At 49.3% G+C, this 18183-nt stretch overlaps 1 protein-coding gene across 1 annotated transcript in view; it reads left to right on the top strand.

Annotated features, from left to right (window-relative positions):
- Positions 1 to 3704: 3704 nt before the first annotated feature.
- Positions 3705 to 18183, top strand: part of PAPPA2 (pappalysin 2) — a 245644-nt gene continuing 231165 nt past the window's right edge. Inside the window, exons 1-2 of the mRNA XM_006199611.4 lie at positions 3705 to 3862; positions 5518 to 7367. Of these exons, the coding sequence (XP_006199673.2) occupies positions 6452 to 7367 (916 nt within the window). The 5' untranslated portion in view covers positions 3705 to 3862; positions 5518 to 6451. The remainder of the gene's footprint in view (positions 3863 to 5517; positions 7368 to 18183) is intronic.

The raw sequence follows: 18183 nt of genomic DNA, 5'->3' as shown, positions 1-18183 counted from the left end.
TGGCTCCATTTTTCTGCCCCGGTTTACCAAAGTATAATTTACATAACAATAATCTTTTTTAGTTCAAGTTCTTTGAGGTTTGAAGGATGCATACAGTCATGCATCATCACAACAATCAAGGTAGAGAACAGCCCTGTCACCCCCAAATCCCTTTGTGCTTTTTATATTCATCTCCTCCCCGCAGCCCCCAGCTTCTGGCAACCCTTGATCTATTCTGTCTCTATAGTTTTGCCTTTTCTAGAAAGTCATATAAATGGAATCATACCAGATGTGGCCTTCTGAGTCTGGCTTCTTCCATTTAGCACAGTGCATTTGAGATTTGTCCTGGTTGCATGCTTAATGTCTGCAGGTCCTTGGGGAAGTTGCTTATATTTCAGCCTCAGTGTCTTCATCTATAAAATGGGCATACCGCTTGCCTTGCATTGGCATCATTGTGGTGAGGAAGAAGGAATGTGCACAAATGTGCATCAGGTCAAGGGAAAAGCAAGTACATGAGGGAACTTGTTATTCTTGTTACGAGGTTACCTTTTGAAGAGACTCTAGGTGCAAAGGCAATCCTAATTGAAGCACAACCCCCACGGAATCTTTGTCCCTCTGATGAGCAGGACAGGGTCTAGCATCACTGTTAAACTCTTCCCCAGCCAAAGGACTCTGCAGGCTAGTTCCAAGGCTCAAAATGTTGCAGGAAACACTTACCCAACAGGGACCATCACCAGGGGACGTAGATCTCTGGCTTGTTGCCTCCATCAGGCAACTTCAGAGGGGCGGGGGTAACCTGTGGATGAAATACTCTGATTTGCAAAACACTGCCATTAACACTGATAATAATTTAAGCTAGTAATAGTGTTGTGGGAAAAAATATGTTTATCTAACATAAGGAGCACCCAATGATTCGACAAAAAGATAGGGCCTCTCTGGGCTCAAAATGCACGGGGTGGAGCGGGGAGCGTGAAATCCAGATTTGCACTTCCTTCTGAGTGCCGTGTGATTCTGAGCTACAGAACACATATGACCAACATATATCCCCTGGGCATTTCTGCCTGAATGTGCAACAGGAAAGGCCAGTCTTGGATCCTGCCCTCCCATCCAGCTGGCATGTGGGTGGCACCCAGCAAGACAGGTGCGGCCCAGAGGAGGCAAAACCTGGCCCAGGGTTCAGGAGATCTGGATGCCCTGTCTGGCCCTGCTATATTAATGGTGTGACTTCACCCTTGCTTCCTCACCCATGAAAAAAAGGGGCTGTTGTAAGTCACCCCAAAGGAATCTCAAGTGACCCCCACGAGTGATAGAGCCTCTGACCCCCAGCTCCGAGCACTGAAGCAGGGACGGGGCGCAGAAAGCAACCACCCTGAGCCTTCGAGTGAAACTCGTTCAGAGAAGCTCACTCTTTCCAGCACTAGCTGAATAAGATTCCAATAAACATATTGCTGAAATGTTTGTTTCCGGGTGTCATTTTAGACTTCAAGTAGCTAAAACAGATCCGGCTCCTATATATAGACACTGCATTTGGTTGTGTTCTGGGAGGCTTTTATTACTACGTTCCCTGGCCGGCTCCCAGCTGAGCTTTTCCCTCAAGGGATCAGATTTTGGAATCAGAAAGTCAGAAAGGATCAGTGACCATATTAAGGGGTCTCTCTCCCTCCTCCTCTCTCTCCCCACTGTGGCTCTACACTGCAGGTGGACGCCAGCGTGGACTGGCTCCTCCCTTTGCCCAAAGACTCTTAATAATAATGATGACAATGCTGATGGAAACTGACCAGCCCCACTATGGCAGCAAATGCAAGCAAAACAGCCCTGACGTCCTGGGCTCAAAGGAAACATAGTATAATTTGGGTTGAAATGAAGTGCAGATTGTCACAAACAGCTCAGTCTTTGGATAAGAGGACCCCAGGACTCTCCGAGGGTAGACGCAAAGAAAGGGGCCAGTAAGGGTGGGCTTTTTTGGTGGGGGGAGGTGAGTGGGTGGGTTCTGAATTTTACTCGTGAATTGTCCAGGGGAAAATAATGCTGGGAACAGAAAGGTGAATGAAGGAAGGTGGAGGGGGGGTTGGAGGAAGAGCTGTAGGCAGGGAAGGAGGAAGGGACAGGGGTTTCCTTAAAGAAACAAGGTTGAACCCTGGCAATCTGACTTTTTGCAACGTGTCCGATCACTAAGAGTGAACCCCCCCACTGTGTGCCTTTTGTTTTCTGTGCCTAAAACTGAACCCCTGCCCCATTTTATAGTGTCTCCCTTCACCTGCCTCTCTGGATCCTTTATGTTTAACCATCATGGATCTAACTGCCTTCCTGGTCTCCATATTTTATGTGCCCCACCACCTCTTTCTCTTTCTTACTCCTCTCTGTCTCATTCTTCACTCCTCTCTTCCCTGCTTTTCTTTTTCAGTCCTTTCTCCTCCCAGACTCTTGTCTTTTTCCTTCGTTCCCCTCCCCTCCCCCTCCCATGTCTCTCCTTTCCTCTTCCACCCCCTCCCCCTCCCTCCTTTCCCCTTTCCTTCTGCCCTCCCTCCTCCCTCTTCCCCTCCTCCTTTCCCCTCGCCCCTTCTGTCCTTCTCCCCTTCTCCCCTCTCTCCACGTCCCCACCTCCCCATCCCCTTTCTGTCTCCCTTCTCTTCCCTCCTTCCCCCTTCCCTCCCTCTCCCTCTCCGTCCTTGTTTATCTGTAAGCTCCAATTTCTTGCCTTATAGATTTACCTGCAGAACAAGACACCGCTCCTCTTGCAAAAACTGTTTAAGAAATCCATATCCTCTCCCTTCATTCCTTGGGCATTTCAGAAAGGATATTCTTCCCCCAACTACCCCCGTCAAAATAAAATAAATTCAGTCAGCTCCTGCTGTGTGTCCTTAAATCCATTCCCTCCAGCTTCGCTGGTCTGAAAGCCTGTACCCTAGAAGGGGCCTCCTGCATTTGCTGGCAACCCTGCTCGAGTCTGATCGCCACAGATAGTGCTCTGGAGTGAAAAAAAGGGGGAAAAACCCTCTCGTTGGAGATTTCAAAACAGATCCTACCAGCTTTCAAATCTGTGCACTTGTGGAGTGGCAGGGCTTGGGGAAGAGGCGTAGGGGACTTGGGGTGCGGGTGTTTGTCATAAACAAATAAGCCACAGAATTTATACATATATATAACTGTGCGTTTCCTTTGGCGTGTTTGGTGCCTTTCTCCCTGGCATCCAGGGTGGGTGCGAGTCTGCCTCCTCTCCTGCTTTGGCTGGGGTCTGCTGTGTGAGCGTGTGTGATGGAATTGAGGAGGGGGTTGCTGTGTTTTTGATCTGATTCACTTGACAGATTATTTGAATCCAGCCCACCTTTCCGCACATGTCAAACAGATGGGATCATTGTTAAAGCCTTGTGAGAGCCGTGGCTGAGCGGTGGGTAAGGCAGGGAGGGGAAGCGAGGAGGGGGACCGAGGGGAAAGGGGGCACCTTCCAGTAGCTTTGTGTTTTCACACGTTGGAGCTGACAGGAGCCCTTCTTCTCCGTGGGGGGCGTCTGGGGGTCTGGGGCCGGTGAGGGGTGGGATGGGAAGGAGAGAGAGAGGTGGGGTGTTGGTGGGCAGGGTTATGATGTCACAGCAAAAGTTACAACAGGAGGAAAACACAGAAATGGTTCAACATTTTTTTTTAAACTTTGGGCTGCCAAGAGCTGAAGGAGAGTGGTGAGCAAAGGAATGAAGGGGAGAGAGAGAGAAACTAAACTGGAAGCTTGAGTTTTGTGTAGCTTCTTGAAACCTTATGAATGGATTACTAGCAGCTGAGAGCCAGGAGAGACCTATAGGGGATGCGAGATCATTCACACACTAGAAGGGGGAGAAAAGCACGGTGGAATTTCTCTTCCTTCCTGTGTTATCCCTCCTTCCTGAAATGAATGGTATGGAACCTTTTTCTGAGGGTCGTGGGGGAGGCATGAGGGAGGGGATGCTTCCTTCTACTGTTTCTTACCTGGGTGTCTTCCTTTCATTTAAACTAAGGTTCCTCTCCTTCCTTCTCTCCTTTCTTTCCTGGCTTCTCTCTCTGTCTCTGCCTGTCTCTGTCTCTCCCCTCTTTTTCTGCCTTTCTCTACAGTCTTCCCCCTCCTCCCTTCCAAAGCCCCAGTCTTTACTGAGCTGCTTCAGGGGGAAGAAAAGGATTGTCAGAGAAGTGAAGGGAGACAGGGAAATGATAAGAGGAAACAGGACAGTCTAGGACCGAGGGGTTTCTCTTTAGTGATATCCACGTGCCTGAATGGATATGTTGTTTGGGGACTTGCCCTGAGGCTTCCGTCGATGCTGCATCGGGAAACAGGGCATGCCAGGGATGGACTGTGTAGGATACAGCATTCTTACAGCCCAGAAGTCAGTCATTAGCTAGGGTAGAGGAGTTTAGAAGATGCTGAGGAGACCCAAGGCAAAAGAGGCAGTGTGATCTTACTCCAAAGTGTGTGGGCTGCATATTTTATATGTAGGCAACACAAGCAGTGATTTTAGAACTGTGATTTTTCCTGTTATTGAATGAAGAACCCAATAGATTTCTCTACCTGTTTTGTACTCACCTATGGCCAAGCATCCTTACCTATGTTGAGAATTCAGAACCATGCTGTGTGTGTGTGTGTGCGTGTGTGTGTGTGCGTGTGTGTATACTGGCACTTGTGTTTAGGGGGTGGGACCCTCTGAGATAGCTTACATCTAGGCAAACATTATTATAGACATTAAAATCATATTATTTACTTCCCCATTCTATCCATTCATTTCAAATCAAATAAAAAAATAGTTGTTTGAGTCTAGCTGTTTATTTTTGCGTATTACTTTTTTGAGCATCTCATTTGTTTATTTGCTCACTCAGCATGCGGTGACTTTTAGTAACTTCAGAGTGAGAGACTTTGGCGAGAACAAGAAGACCTACATAGTACAAATGCATGGCATTCCCATTGAATGCTTCTTACAGCAGGGTAATTGAGTCCTCCTTTCTCCTAATGCCTAATATAAAGTGAATTTGGGGTATTGTTCTTTCAAATCCCAAGTGATTGAAAGAAGAATGAAATATAGGAGGTACATGACAAAACAAAAGAAAGAAATGCAAGTTGTCCCTGAAAGACTGGGGTGGGTTTATTAGGCATAAGCAGGTCTGTTCACAACACATGTGTGAGTGAGTCCGTGTGTGTGTGTGTGTGTGTGAGTGAGAAAGAGGGAGAGAGAGAATACACACAGAGAAGAGTGCTCCAAAACAGTATTGATTGTTGGCTATTGATTGTGTAGGCTGCGGCTGCTGAAAGAGAAAGCGGGAGATGTTTACTGGGGAAACCAAGAGTAGCGTCTGTCCCCTGTGCCTCAGTGAGGTGGGGAGGTTTTCAGGAGGAAGGAGGGGACACGGAGTAGGTGGAGAGAGGCACCGAACTTATTAGCTTTGACATCATCATTGTCTTTAAATGAAACAAACAAGAAGATAATTACAGGCAGAGAGAAAGGGAGAGGAGAGCGGGAAGGACCGGAGAGAACAGGTCCCCTGAAGGATATCCTCTTCTTCTTGCTCTCTCTTCCATCTTCCCAGGGACCCACAAGACTCCCAGACGGTGAAGTCAAGGGCTCTGAGACTCATAAGGTTGTTAGGACATCATACTGGCACCCCAAAGGAGAACTTTACAGAGGCTTGCAGCACACCGACAAGTTGGAAGGGGATTAAAAAAAAAACAACAAACCTTCAGCACTCAGCAACCCCACGCACGGAGCTGAGGGACACCTTCTGACCTGCACAGGCAGACTGGAGGCTGGATGGGGGACTGGCTGAGGAGGACATCTGGAGAGTGAAGGTTAAGTACCAGCTGGGATTTTTGTGCCCCCAGATACTTCTTTGCTTTTTAAGATAATAAGCCTCGGATTCTGTGTCTCTGTCTATCAGCTCTTCTCGCAATTGGTTTGAAGGTGAATGTATTTTAGGTTAAGGACTACAAAGAGAAGGTAACTCCTAGGGAGGGGGGAAGGAGAAAGAAAAGAAAATCAGAGGATAAGATTCTTCTTAATGACTTCAGGTGGCGAGTGGTATGTGTTTGTGAGCGAGCGTGTGTTTGAGTAGACCTGGCTCGCGCCCATGTATCCTTCTAGTATCAGCGAGGGGAGGGGCTATTGAAGACGGGGGGTGGGGGAAAAGAAAAAAAGAGAAAGAAGGAAACCTGGGCTCCCTGGAAGAAATGCAAAGGAAGCCAGAGAAATGAACTTCACTCTGCAAGGTCTAAACTAGAGCAAGGAGAGAGAGGTCCAGGGAGAAGGGTGAGGGAATCACATGCGGTAGGTGAGGCACTGGGGCCACACAGGTAGCCAGAAGAGGTACTCTTTTTGGGGCTGCTTGAAAAAGTTTGGCCTGTGAACAAAACAGTTTGCCTGGTGACTGAGAACCCATTGCTAGTCGTTTCTTTCTCTTCTCCCCATCATCCCAGTGCGGTACCCAGAAGTTGACTTCTGGTTCTATATAAAGTGCTGGGGGAGGTATGATGTGCTTCAAGATCCTGAGAATAAGCCTGGTGATTCTGGCTGGGTGGGCGCTTGGTGCTGACGGCTTGGAGCTGGGCTGGACACGCAAGAGATCCTTGGCTCAGAGAGGACACCTGAATCAGGTGGTGTCGGAAGGAGAGCGCTGTTGGCTGGGGGCCAAGGTTCGAAGACCCAGAGCTGCTCCTCAGCATCACCTCTTTGGGGTCTACCCCAGCAGGGCCGGCAGCTACCTGAGGCCCTACCCAGCGGGGGAGCAGGGAGCGCACCACGCGGGACGGAGTAAGCCAGACACCAAGGGGATGGCTGTGAGCTCTGTTCCCCCAGACCTGACTGGCAGTGCAGGCGAGAGGAGTGAGGCTGAGCAGCCAGCTGTCCCGTGGGTAGGGGATGGTCCTATTGGGCAAATGGAGCTACTGGGAGATGATGACACTTATCTTGGCGCTCGAGGATCCAAGGAGCCTCTAGGTGAGGCTGGGACTCAGGAACGTTCAGCCACGGCTGCCGCCATCATGTCCACCTTTCCTCGCCCGAAAGAACCTGGACCAGAGACTCGAAGGAAGGGCAGAACCAAGACCAGACGGCGTCGCCAGGTGGCGAAGGGGCAGGCAAGGGGCGTTCGGGGAGACCCCAGTGTTGCTCCCCGGCACTTCCAACCTTGGCCTAAGCATCTCCTGTCGCACGGGGTCAGAACCAGTCCTTCGGAGGGCAGCGTCCAGAACGGTGGAGGGGACCCCTACTTGGAAGCAGAGACCTTTGGCCCCCAAGGAGGACTGCCTGTCTTGTACTTCTCTGGGAGGCGGGAGCGGCTGCTGCTGCGTCCAGAAGTGCTGGCTGACACTCCCCGGGAGGCGTTCACAGTGGAAGCCTGGGTGAAACCGGAGGGAGGACAGAACAGCCCAGCCATCATCGCAGGTAATCACCCACTCTTGGGCTTTCCGTAGTCTGCGGGGTGAGGCTGGCTTCATTTTTTTTTTTTTTTTTTTTTGCTGAGGGTATACATAGGGGCAAGGAGAGGAAGAGGGGAGAACAAGAGAGCCAGGAAGGGCTGGCCAGGCAGAGAGGGGGAAGGGCCTTTATTCAGCTGCGCAGCAGGATCCCAGACATGGTCCACATTAATGACTCCATAACCACAAGAGCATTTGTCCCTTGTATTGATCGCTTGTGGTTCTATACGTTGTTCTGGCACTCAGGAGACCTCCAGCGCATTCTCTTGTCCCTCTTTAAAGGGGAAGAGCTCTGGTTCTTTGTCAATGGAAGAGAGGTGTCACACTCCATTTCTCATCGTCCAGTGTGAGACACCTAGGCAACTCAGAAACTACACAAAAGTGTAAAGACCTGGGTGGTGAGTCACGCCTGGGCTGGGCCAGGCAGCCAGGTACACAGCCAATGGGTCCTGACGGGCTCCCTTTGCTTTGAGCAGCCCTTGGAACTCAGCAGGAAGCTACTACCTTGTCCAGATCCTGGAGTCCCCTTTGCTTTGTCCTCACAGTCATGTGTCCAGCCTAGGAGTAGCAGGGTCTCCTGGAAAAGGTGGGCACTCACAAACCAGGACCCTGATTTCTAGCCCTGGCTATTGTAAAAGGGACCTAAAAATGCACCCTGTATAACTATGGTTTTCGTCTGGGCAGTGTCTGGGAACCTCCTCACATTCATTTTCCGTGATGCACAGATCTTGGCTTTCATGGAAAGCCGCCCAGAAGGACAAAGAAAAGAGTGGGGTTCGGAACAGCTGTCTCCCTTGCCTTACTGGGGCAGGGTGGGGGATTGCTTTCGAGCAAGGTGTGGGGGGGAAGGTTAAAAGTGAGCCTCCATCATTCCATGTCTCATTACCCGTTTGGATTCGCCCATGACAGAACCTCACACCAGGCCAGACACCTGGTGGAACCATTTTAATCTTATTACTTCGGGTTATCCACAGCGCCCTTTGATGTTTGCCAGTCCCATGACGTTGACGGGGAAACCTAAGTGGTGAGAGGTGTCTCAGAGGCAGACTGGCAGTGGAACTCCTGAGCCCCTTAAGTGCTCGACAGCTCCCTGTATTGAAGACTCCTCAGGTTGCTGGATGTCTGCAAATAAGTTTCAGACTAGAGAGTGAAACCTAGAAGGAGGGAGCCTCTTGCTGTGGGGTGTTGCTGGAACATCCCTTCCGGACATGCCGGCTCCCCCTCTTTGGCTGCGATTTCTCTTTTGGAAGCTGGGATTCCCGGACACTGAGAGCTCGAGAGTCTTGTGGTTTTGCTTTATTTTATTTTGAGGTGGGAGAAGGGGTGAAGGGAGGGGACAGGGAAAGGGCTGGGCTGTAAGGTAGGTGGGGGCAGAGAAGGAGTGGAAGGAAATCCTTATTCCAGGGCCAAGTGGAAGGAATAATGAGATGATTATCTGATCAGAGTTGGCAGCTTCCCAGTTTTTCCCAGATGACATCTTCTTGCTGCCTAATCTCGCTTCCTAGTACCCATCTGCCAGGGGAACTGTGTGCTTGCAGTCTAGACCAGGACCCGCGACTCTGCATATCCCCCCTCTTGCTCTGAAGAATCAGAGAAAGATCCAGCAGGAATATAGGAGGGAGGCTCTGAGAGACTATTGCTTTGAGTTGTTAAAACCCAAACCTGAGGAACGGATTCTGGACAGCGGGTACCTGAGCCTGGTCCTGTCCCTTCCATGTCCTCCTGTCTCCTACTCTGCAGAGAGGAGAACAGGGTCATGACTGGATTCCAGTTACAGCCTTCCCTGATGCATCTCCCCCCTCCCGCCCCCCTGTGCCCACCTGTCCACCGCCACTCACCGTCCCTCCACCTTGCACGGCACACACACTCAAATCCTTCTCCAAAGTGCCCATCTGAACTCTCGTAACCTCCTAAGCGTGTAAAATTAGGCAGGAAATCTTTTGCAGTCTAGCTTCTGAGGTGTCTTTCTCTCCAAATCGAAGTGTCCTGTTCCCCGTGGTGTCCTGGTATTTCCCCTGTAGGTCCACACTGGGAAGGTAGAGGGCAGGGACTACTCAGATCTCTCTCCTCTCCACCTCACAAGCTGTATCTTTCTTCAGATTTGTGCACATCAGAAAATATTCGGGAAAGATTTAGGGTAACAGTCTGGGAGAGATGGGGGCTGGGAACAAGGCCTTCATTCTTCAGGATTCTAACAGCCGGCTTCCCGAGGACATAGGCATCCTTGTCTACTCTTAGTGCTCAGCTCCGTACGCATCCCCTGGGGGCCCTAGGGCCGAGAACCACGAGGTGGCCAAGGGTGGCCCCCTCAGGAGTAAAGTTCTCTGATTCACTAATTTACTCGCTCCTACAACAGATCAGCCCATCTTCCCTCTCTAACCCTAGCACTGGTCCTTTTAGCTGGTCCCTGCCTGCTCCTGGGGTGGGTGGCTTTCTCTTGTGCAGAATGACAACAATTGAATTGTGGTCCTGGGAGCTAAATACTGTTCAACCGTGGAAGTACTGAGGATAATCCGAGTGCTGCAAGACTTGGCTCCCACACTCTTTTCCAACAGCCCTCAAACCTCAGCTTCTGCTTACTTCGTAAGTTTGCCGGTTCTCAATCTACCAAACTTGGGACATTTTCTCAGCAGAAATACCAAGTGATTCAGTGGCACCAGCCCCTGCAGAGGGATCCCCCGGAGATGGGAGGCCTCGGGGAATACTTCCCACACGGGGCACTAGGTGGCAGTGTTACTTCATGCACAGGAGAGTAGGCGGCGCCTTGGAAGCCACGTACTGGGAAACAGTCTGGTTTCTTGGAGGGCTGTCCCTGCCCCTCTGGGAGGTATTTAATCACCCCCTCCCAGAGCGATGTTGGTAGGCATCCCTTAGGATCAGCTTCATACGAGTCTTTTGCAAGGCCTATGTGAAAGGGCTAAAGTGGCATTTTTGGGGGCGGTTGTGACTAATTGGCACTTGTAGCAACTGGTAAAGAAAACAAAATCAACTAGAGTTACCTCCCTCCCCTCACCCCTGACTCCCACATTCTTCCAAAATAGGAAGTTGGATTCCAGATGTGTTGCTGGAATACTTTCATTTAGGGCCAAGGGCAGTGCACGCCTCACAGAGGTGCTAAGGTCCTCTCAGGCCGATAGAGGGGGAGTGATGTTGTTGGGCCCCCTCCCTGCAAGTTAGACCTTTCGAAGCTGCCAGTTTCCTGGAGCTCTGCCGCTGGGCAGCTGGGGCCTCGAAAAGGGCTATGTGGGAGAGTGCTCCTGTGTAGGGGCCTCCATAAAGGTAACTACCCAGGAGCCTGGCAGTTCAGGGATTGTGGCCACCGAGGAGTGGCCTGAGGTCAGGAGCCCATTTGGATGGGCTGCTGGAAGTCAGCGGTGGACATAAGCCAAATTCTGTCCCATCCTCGTGTGAAATCTTTAAGCTTCCGCACTCAACCCTGAAACCATCCTGTTTCCCTTCTTCTCAACTTCCTTTCCTCTCCTTCAACCCCAATGTACACAGAAGAGGAAATTTTAATAGGTTCCTCCTCACCCATAATTGATTTCAAATGTTCCCTGACGTTGCCCAGCTGAGTAACCACCTGCAGCTCCAAGGGGCAGGAGACTGAGTCAGTAAGTCCGCGGCAGAACTGGAGCCCAAGCCCACGTTTCTTCATTCAACAAATATTTATTGAGTCCCTTGCCGTGCAAAGCAGGGTAAGGCTCTGTGGGGAGGGAATACAAAGATGTCTAAGAAACTGTCCCTGACTTGAAGATGAGTTTTCCTTCTCAGAGGTTCCAAGTTTCAGGGCACATCCCAGGGCAGGATCTGCGAGTCAGACAGACCTGGAATCAGATCTCATCCGACACTTGCCGGTACTGCGAGCTGTGGCGGTCATAAACTTTTCTGAGCTTCGGTTTCTTCAGGTGGAGAAGTGAGATGACATCCTGCAGAGCTGTTACAATGTTTAAATAAGCCATGTATGTACAGTGTGCAACACAGGCTTGACCGTGGAATTTATCTATGAAGTGGTGTTAACAGCGGGAAGCGATCATTGCTAAGAGGCGTGTGTTAACCTTCTCATCTTTGGTGCTAACCCACTGACCTGTAAGCTTTCCTCAGGTGGGATATTAACTTAAAATTCTTAGGAATTTAGTTTGCTAATCTGTAAAAATAGGAATGGTGGTAAATAGGATTTTTCACCAGATGGGCTCAAGATGATTGAGAAGACTGTAGAATCAGTGGCTTGAAAAGACTCAATTAAAAAAAATTATTCTTTTTAGCCTGGGCAGCACTATTTAATAAATTAGACAATGGTACTAAGGCTTTTTTGGGGGTCACACACCCTTTTGAGAATATGATGGAAGCTATGCTCACTTTCCAGAAAAATGTCCACGTCACATAGTTCACAGAACGTTCAGAGCTCTCTGGATGTCCTGGTGGCCAGCATCTGCTGACCTTATTTAAGGCATATTGATGGCTTTTTTGTTTTGAATGACACCTGAGCAATGAGATTTCACAGGATGCTGCCACAGGAAGGGAGCGGTACCCTCAGGGTGAGGAGTTTTGTTGATGTGGAGTGTGAAGCTTCACGGAAGGTGGATTTACAGACATGAAAGTATCTATGTAGATGTCAAGAGAATTTAAAAGGAAGGCCATGTGTGCTGTCTGCCCCTTTATCCAGCAGGAGTCAATGACAGGTGAAGAGCCACGTCCCTCCCTTTCCCAGGGCTCCTCTCAAGCTGAGGTTTCCATGACCCACCTCCTCAGCTTCCTCTCCTATATGGCAGCCATGGTCAAGGTCAGAATGTTTGCCCTCATGGGACCCTGGGGGATTGCCCGCTTCATTCCACACTGTAGTCCTGCTCTCTGCGACCTAGACATGCAGTGAAGTCCTAGCAGCCCTGCCGTTGGCATGAAAGAACCATGGATGTGAGGTCGTTGGTCTCTAGAGGGGGGTTTGCCCGCCGTGATGGGATTGAGATCCTTAAGTCTGCCTGTGTGGACAGGGCACATGCCCTGATGGTTGTAAGGCGGCATCTGTGTATAGAAGAGTTTTTCTCATGTGGCTCTGTGGCCCTCCGGAAGAGAGGCAATGTCTGATTTAGAAGCAAAACAGACGGGCTCTCTGACCCCTCCTTTCACGGCTCACTGCCCCTTGTCCATGCGGCCTTCCCGATTCCCTATGTGAAGTGATTTCCTCCACTCCTCTGCTTCCACAGCTCTTCACGTGTGGTTCCCCGGGGCGTACATTGCTTCCTGCCTCATTAGTTCTCTATGAGTCTCATTTTTATCTACTGAAAGTCCCCCAGGAGCCAAGTGCATATCTGATTCACTTTTTTTTTACTGCCATGTTTACTATTGAAATGAGGTTGTTGCTGTTTTTAATGGAGGTACTAGGGACTGAACCCAGGACCTTGTGCACACTAAGCACCCACTCTACCGCTGAGCTATACCCTCCCCACCGCTGAGCTATACCCTCCCCTTGATTCACTTTTGTCATCCCAAAACATCTAGCGCAGTGTTAGACCCTCAGGTATGTTTGTGGAACAGATAAAGCAGACATTTAGATTGATGCTGCCCATTAGGGATGAGAAAAGGGTGAAGAAATTTCTGCAATTGGAGGCTTTTTGTGGGGAACCGGGGCAGTGACTCTCAAATTCTGCTTTGGGCTGCCTGCAGACGCAGCTCAGGGGTTTTTGAGGGGAACTGCTGGGCGCAGGGCTCCCCACCCACCTTCCAGAGGAGCAGCCCCTTCTTATCTGTTTCATGTGAAAAAAGAGTATAGTTACTTCTAAAAAGTTTAAACCACAACTCTAGAGCCGAGGCTGGTATACTGTGGCCCATGGGCTATACCTGGTCCAAAGCTGAAGGCTGTTTTTATAAATAAAGTTTTATTGGAACCCACTACACCCATTTGATTATGTGTTCTCCGTGGTCGGTTCCACTTCCACCCTGAATGGCAGAGTTGAGTAGTTGCAACAGAGACTGCAGGGAACTGCTTACATATGGACTTTTTTCAGTAGTAAATGCTTTGGTACTACATGGCCCATGGTTGTCTGAATCTGAGAATGTGGAACCCAGATGCAGAGGGGCTGCGTATAAGGAGGGCCGGCTGTAAGTTATACTTGGATTTTTGACTGTGTGGCGTGCTCGTGCCCCTAGTTTTTGAGTGATTCAACTGTATTTTCTTTTTTTTTTAATGGCGTATTGAGATAAAACTGAAGTACCATAAATTTCACCTGTTTAAACTGTACAATGAATGTTTTTTAGAATATTTACAGAGTTGTGCAACTGTCACTGCAATCTGTTCTAATTTTAGAACATTTTCATTCCACCCAAAAGAAACACCTTCCCCATTCGCAGTCACTGCCCATTTCCCTTCCCTCTTTCCTGTATCCACACCAGCCAGGGGCAACCACTAATTTATTTTCTGCCTGTATAGATTGGGCCCTTCTGGCCATTTCATATAATATGTGGTCTTGTGAATCTGGTTCTTTCCCTTGAGGCTCGCCATCTTTTAGCGTGTATCAGAGCTTCCTGCCTCTTTATTGCCGAGTCACATTCTATAGGTATGTCACATTTTGTCTATCCATTCTTGAGCTGATGGACATTTTGGTGGCTTCCACTTTCTGGCCGTTATGAACAGTGCTGCTGTGAACACTGTGCACAAGAGGACTTATATTTTTAGTTCTTTTGAGTCGGTGCCTAGGAGTGGAATTGCACATGGTAATTCTATGTTGAACTTTTTGAGGCACTGCCAGACTGTTTTCCAAAGAGGCTGCACCATTTTGCAATCCCCAGCAATGTATGAGTGTTTGGTTTTATATTTTTGACCCCCCAAAATGAAAAGGGCTTCTGTGGCCTCACTGAAGGCTAGGGCTGGGCCACTGCTTACATCTGATAGCGCCTGAGTGGTCTCAGAAACAATGAGTACAACGAGCGGAGACACCTGGACCTCTGTGCTGAGGCCCCGCAGTCGCGGGCAGCCCTTCCTGGTTGAGGCGGGGGTTGTCATCAGGCTCCTCCTCCAGCGACTTGAGGGCACACTGAGATGGCCCTTTCCCCCCGAACCTCTGCACAGTGGGAATTCTCCTTTGGCCTGAATGGCATTACCTTCTATGACTTTCCACCTACATGAGCCTAAAATGACACAAGTATGGGGAACACTCAGGCCCTCAGAAGTCACAGTGCATCAGGTTCTGATGCAGCAGCACCTTTCGGGAGAAAAGGAGAGAAACAGAGGGCAGAAGGGAAAATTAAGCCCACATAGCTCCCCTGCAATGCCCTGAACTGTTCCCTGGATTCCAGCGCAGGTGTTGCCTTCTCCCAGTGGCCCGCTCTGTTCAGGGCCTGGTGTCTGACTCACAAAGGTGAGATCTGGGATTCTGCAGTCATCCAGGTGTCCGGGGTGCAGGTCGGGGAAGGACAGTCGCTTCCAGGCAGTAGCACGGAGGGGCTTCGTCCTCCTGCTCACGCGGCAGCTTCTCTGCCCGACACTGGTTATCACCCTCCCTGTCCCCACCGCAGCCTTCACTTACTGCCTCTCTTCTTGGTGTCCACAATCTCAGGGAGACAGTACAGTGGGGAGGGGTCTTGACCGATCCAGGTGGCACCATTGGCTGCTCCCTGCATCTTCTGTTGGCTGAGCGTTCTCTCTCAGTTCTCAGGGATGAGATGGAAACCCACGGGCACTCTCGGTGTAGTTCCTGGGTGGAACACAGGTTGTCCAGTTGGAAATATTCAGGAGTGATGGAGCAGAGCTGAAAAGTAGGGATCACCTTTGGCAGCCTGAGTAAATTCACCCATTTGCCCATCACCGGCAACGCTTTGTCCTTCTTCACCCCCTGCTTCCTCCTTCATGCTCGATTTTATTGTTCCTCTGGGGCTGCCCATGTGAGTCATTCAGGATGTGTGTGCCAGGAGGCCTGGCTCCTTCTTATTCCCGTCCTAGTCCATGCCTTGAGGAGGCCAAATAAACAGGAGAGGGAAGCAGCACATTATTCTGGAGTCCGGGCCTGAACATCCCTGTACTTCAGTTCCTTATGCCATAAACAAGTGCATAAATTCCATGCTTCTGTGCTACAGTTCATGGAATTAGGTTACTCCAGGGGCCCATCAAATCCCTTTCTGCCCACACCATACACCTTCTAGAAAGCGTATCTCTAGTTTGTGTCCAAAAAAATAAAAGCATCCCCTCCTTCTCGTGTTCATTACCTTCCTTAAAATAATCCTACTCTTTGGATTTTTAAAAAGAGAACATCCAGGAAATAAAGCCAGTGGGCAAACAAAACCATCCCAATTCTCTTTATGAGTCAGAAGTGAGTGGCGGAGAAACGTGGTTCTGCCTGAATATACAATATGGTCACTGGAACCCAAAGGCTCCAAGCATTTTGAAGTTGAAGCGTTGCCATGGCAACCAGTTGGGATGTCAAGACCAGTAATTATGGCTCATTTCTGGATTAGAAGTCCAGTTGCTGATCAGAGGGAAAGTCACAGAGCTTAAAAGTTAATCAATCAGTTGGTGAGTCATCGTTCAAACAGTGACTCAGCATTTGCTAACTTTCATACCAGTAATCGCAGTACATTTTGGGCAGGTTAGACAAGAAATACAATTTTTTTGTTTTGTTTGTTTATTCATCCATTCGTTTATTCATTCATCCAACATTTACTGAATTTCTACTAGGTGAAGCATCAGACATTTAGTCACATGTTGGGGAATCAAGAATGAGTAAAGCAGGGGCTATGCCTGGTAGATGCTCACTGTCCAGTGGGAGCTGAACTGTAACTGGACCATCACAGCCCGAACACTGGAAGGGTCAGTCCTGCCTCGATGAGCCAGAGAATTCCTCGAGGCTAGAGAAGGAGAGCCGGTAACCAGAGAGACCGAAGGAAGCCCGGGATGCAGCAGAACTGGGGAGAAGAGAAAAGGATGGAGTTATCAAAGTGTCGGATGGCACAGGAGCACCCACTATGCCAGCAGGCCGAAAATGGGCTCATTGGATGCAGCAGTTAGGAAATCACCAGAGACTTCAGAGAGAGCAGTTTCACTCTGGAGTTGGGGACTAGGAGGGGACTCCACATTACAATGAGTGGAGATACGAATGAGATGCGGGGCAGTGAAGGCTGGGTGCAGGGTCTGGCACACTCTGCACAGAAAGCGGCTATGAGGGGAAGGGGCAGAAGTCAGAAGTAGACAAGGGTTCAGAGAGGCTTTGTTTTAAGGTAAGAGAGAGTCAAGACTCAAGGTCGTGTAATAAAGCCCTAGTAATCTAAAGCAGGAGACAGCATAAACACACAGGAAAATAATACAGGATGAAGTAGCAGAAATGGAAAGCATGCACATGCGAGATCCTTTGTTTCAAGAAATGATTGAAGGGATTTTTATTTGACAAATATTTATGTAGAGCTTACTTGTGCCAGGCACGATGGTTGTCATTTTGAAAATGTAAATTCACATATTCCTCAGAACAACTCGAGGAAGTGGATGGAGAAGCTGGAGCACAGAGAGGGACAGGACACTGTCCAGTGTCACACAGCTGCTCGTGCAGCATCAAGATTTGAACCTGAGCGCTGTGTCCCTAGAGCGCATGCTCTTATCCACCACGCGAAGCTGTCCCTAATTTTTATGGGAGAAGCAGCAAGGAGCAAAGGGCCCTAACCTTCCTTAGCTGAACCCTTCTACATCAGTCTCACTCCTTCTCCTGTTTCCTTGATCTCAGCAAAAGTCTCTTTCCACACAGGCTAGAACCCTGGGTTCTTGTCCTTCGTCAATACCCCTCACCCCTACCTCCCTCAACATCACATAGAACACCAGGAATCAGTCACCAAATCTTGTCTGTTTTACCTCAACAGTATATTTTGGACCTGTCCTCGTCACCTGTTCTATTCACATTAATTCTATGTGTCTCTTACCAGAGAGACCGATTTATTCTTCAGCTAATTGACTGCACCAAAGGGAGCTTCGTCAAATACCAAGTGGCTCAAATCACTTTCCAGCCTGAAACCATCCATGGGCGCTCAGGATAAAGGTCCACTTCTCTAACGCAGTATGGGAGCCTACTTACGTCCTCACTGCTCTATGGGGGGGATGCATGCTCACACACCCATCCATGCACAGGTGCACCCTTGTGTGCACCTGTGTACATGCACACTTACACATCACAGTCACTCATTCCCTCACACAGTCACACACATTCAAAACCACACTCACATGTGCACGCGTGCGTGCAAACACCCACACTTAAGTTCTAGCAACACCAAATAACATCTACACAGATATACCACTTTCCCCCCAGCCTCTGGCCCTTTGCACTTTTTCTCCTAGCAAGAAACCATTCACCAAATCCACATTCACTGAACTTAACTCCTAGTCACTAGAGACCTAGAGTTAAAGACATCTCTTCCAGAACATCTTCCTTGGTCTCACTGATACAGTCTGACTGATGTAGGTTTGTTCTCCGATGAGTTCTCCTGATACCCTGTACTCAGCCTGACCAAGACACTGACGTCAACTTCCCATGATTCTCATCTTACTTTCCTTTCATTCAACAGTTACTCTTTGAACTCCTGCTGTGTGCCAGGTGCTGTGTTGGGTCTGATGTTAAACAGACAGGCTCGACCCTGTTGCCACATCATTTCTCTTCTAGGCTAATCCCCCCACTGTGCTGTAAGCTGTCGAGACCAGTGCTGTACTCTGTTCATTGCTATACCCACAGCACCTAGTGCATTGACAGCACTGGTAGCAAAGAAAACTCATCTAATCAATATTTGATAAGACAATGAATGAATGAGTGAATAGACAA

This window comes from Vicugna pacos, chromosome 21 (assembly GCF_048564905.1).
Source record: "Vicugna pacos chromosome 21, VicPac4, whole genome shotgun sequence".
Classification (NCBI taxonomy): Eukaryota; Metazoa; Chordata; class Mammalia; order Artiodactyla; family Camelidae; genus Vicugna; species Vicugna pacos.
The sequence above is the reverse complement of the archived record's forward strand: the minus strand, read 5'-3'. Positions and strand labels throughout refer to the sequence as shown.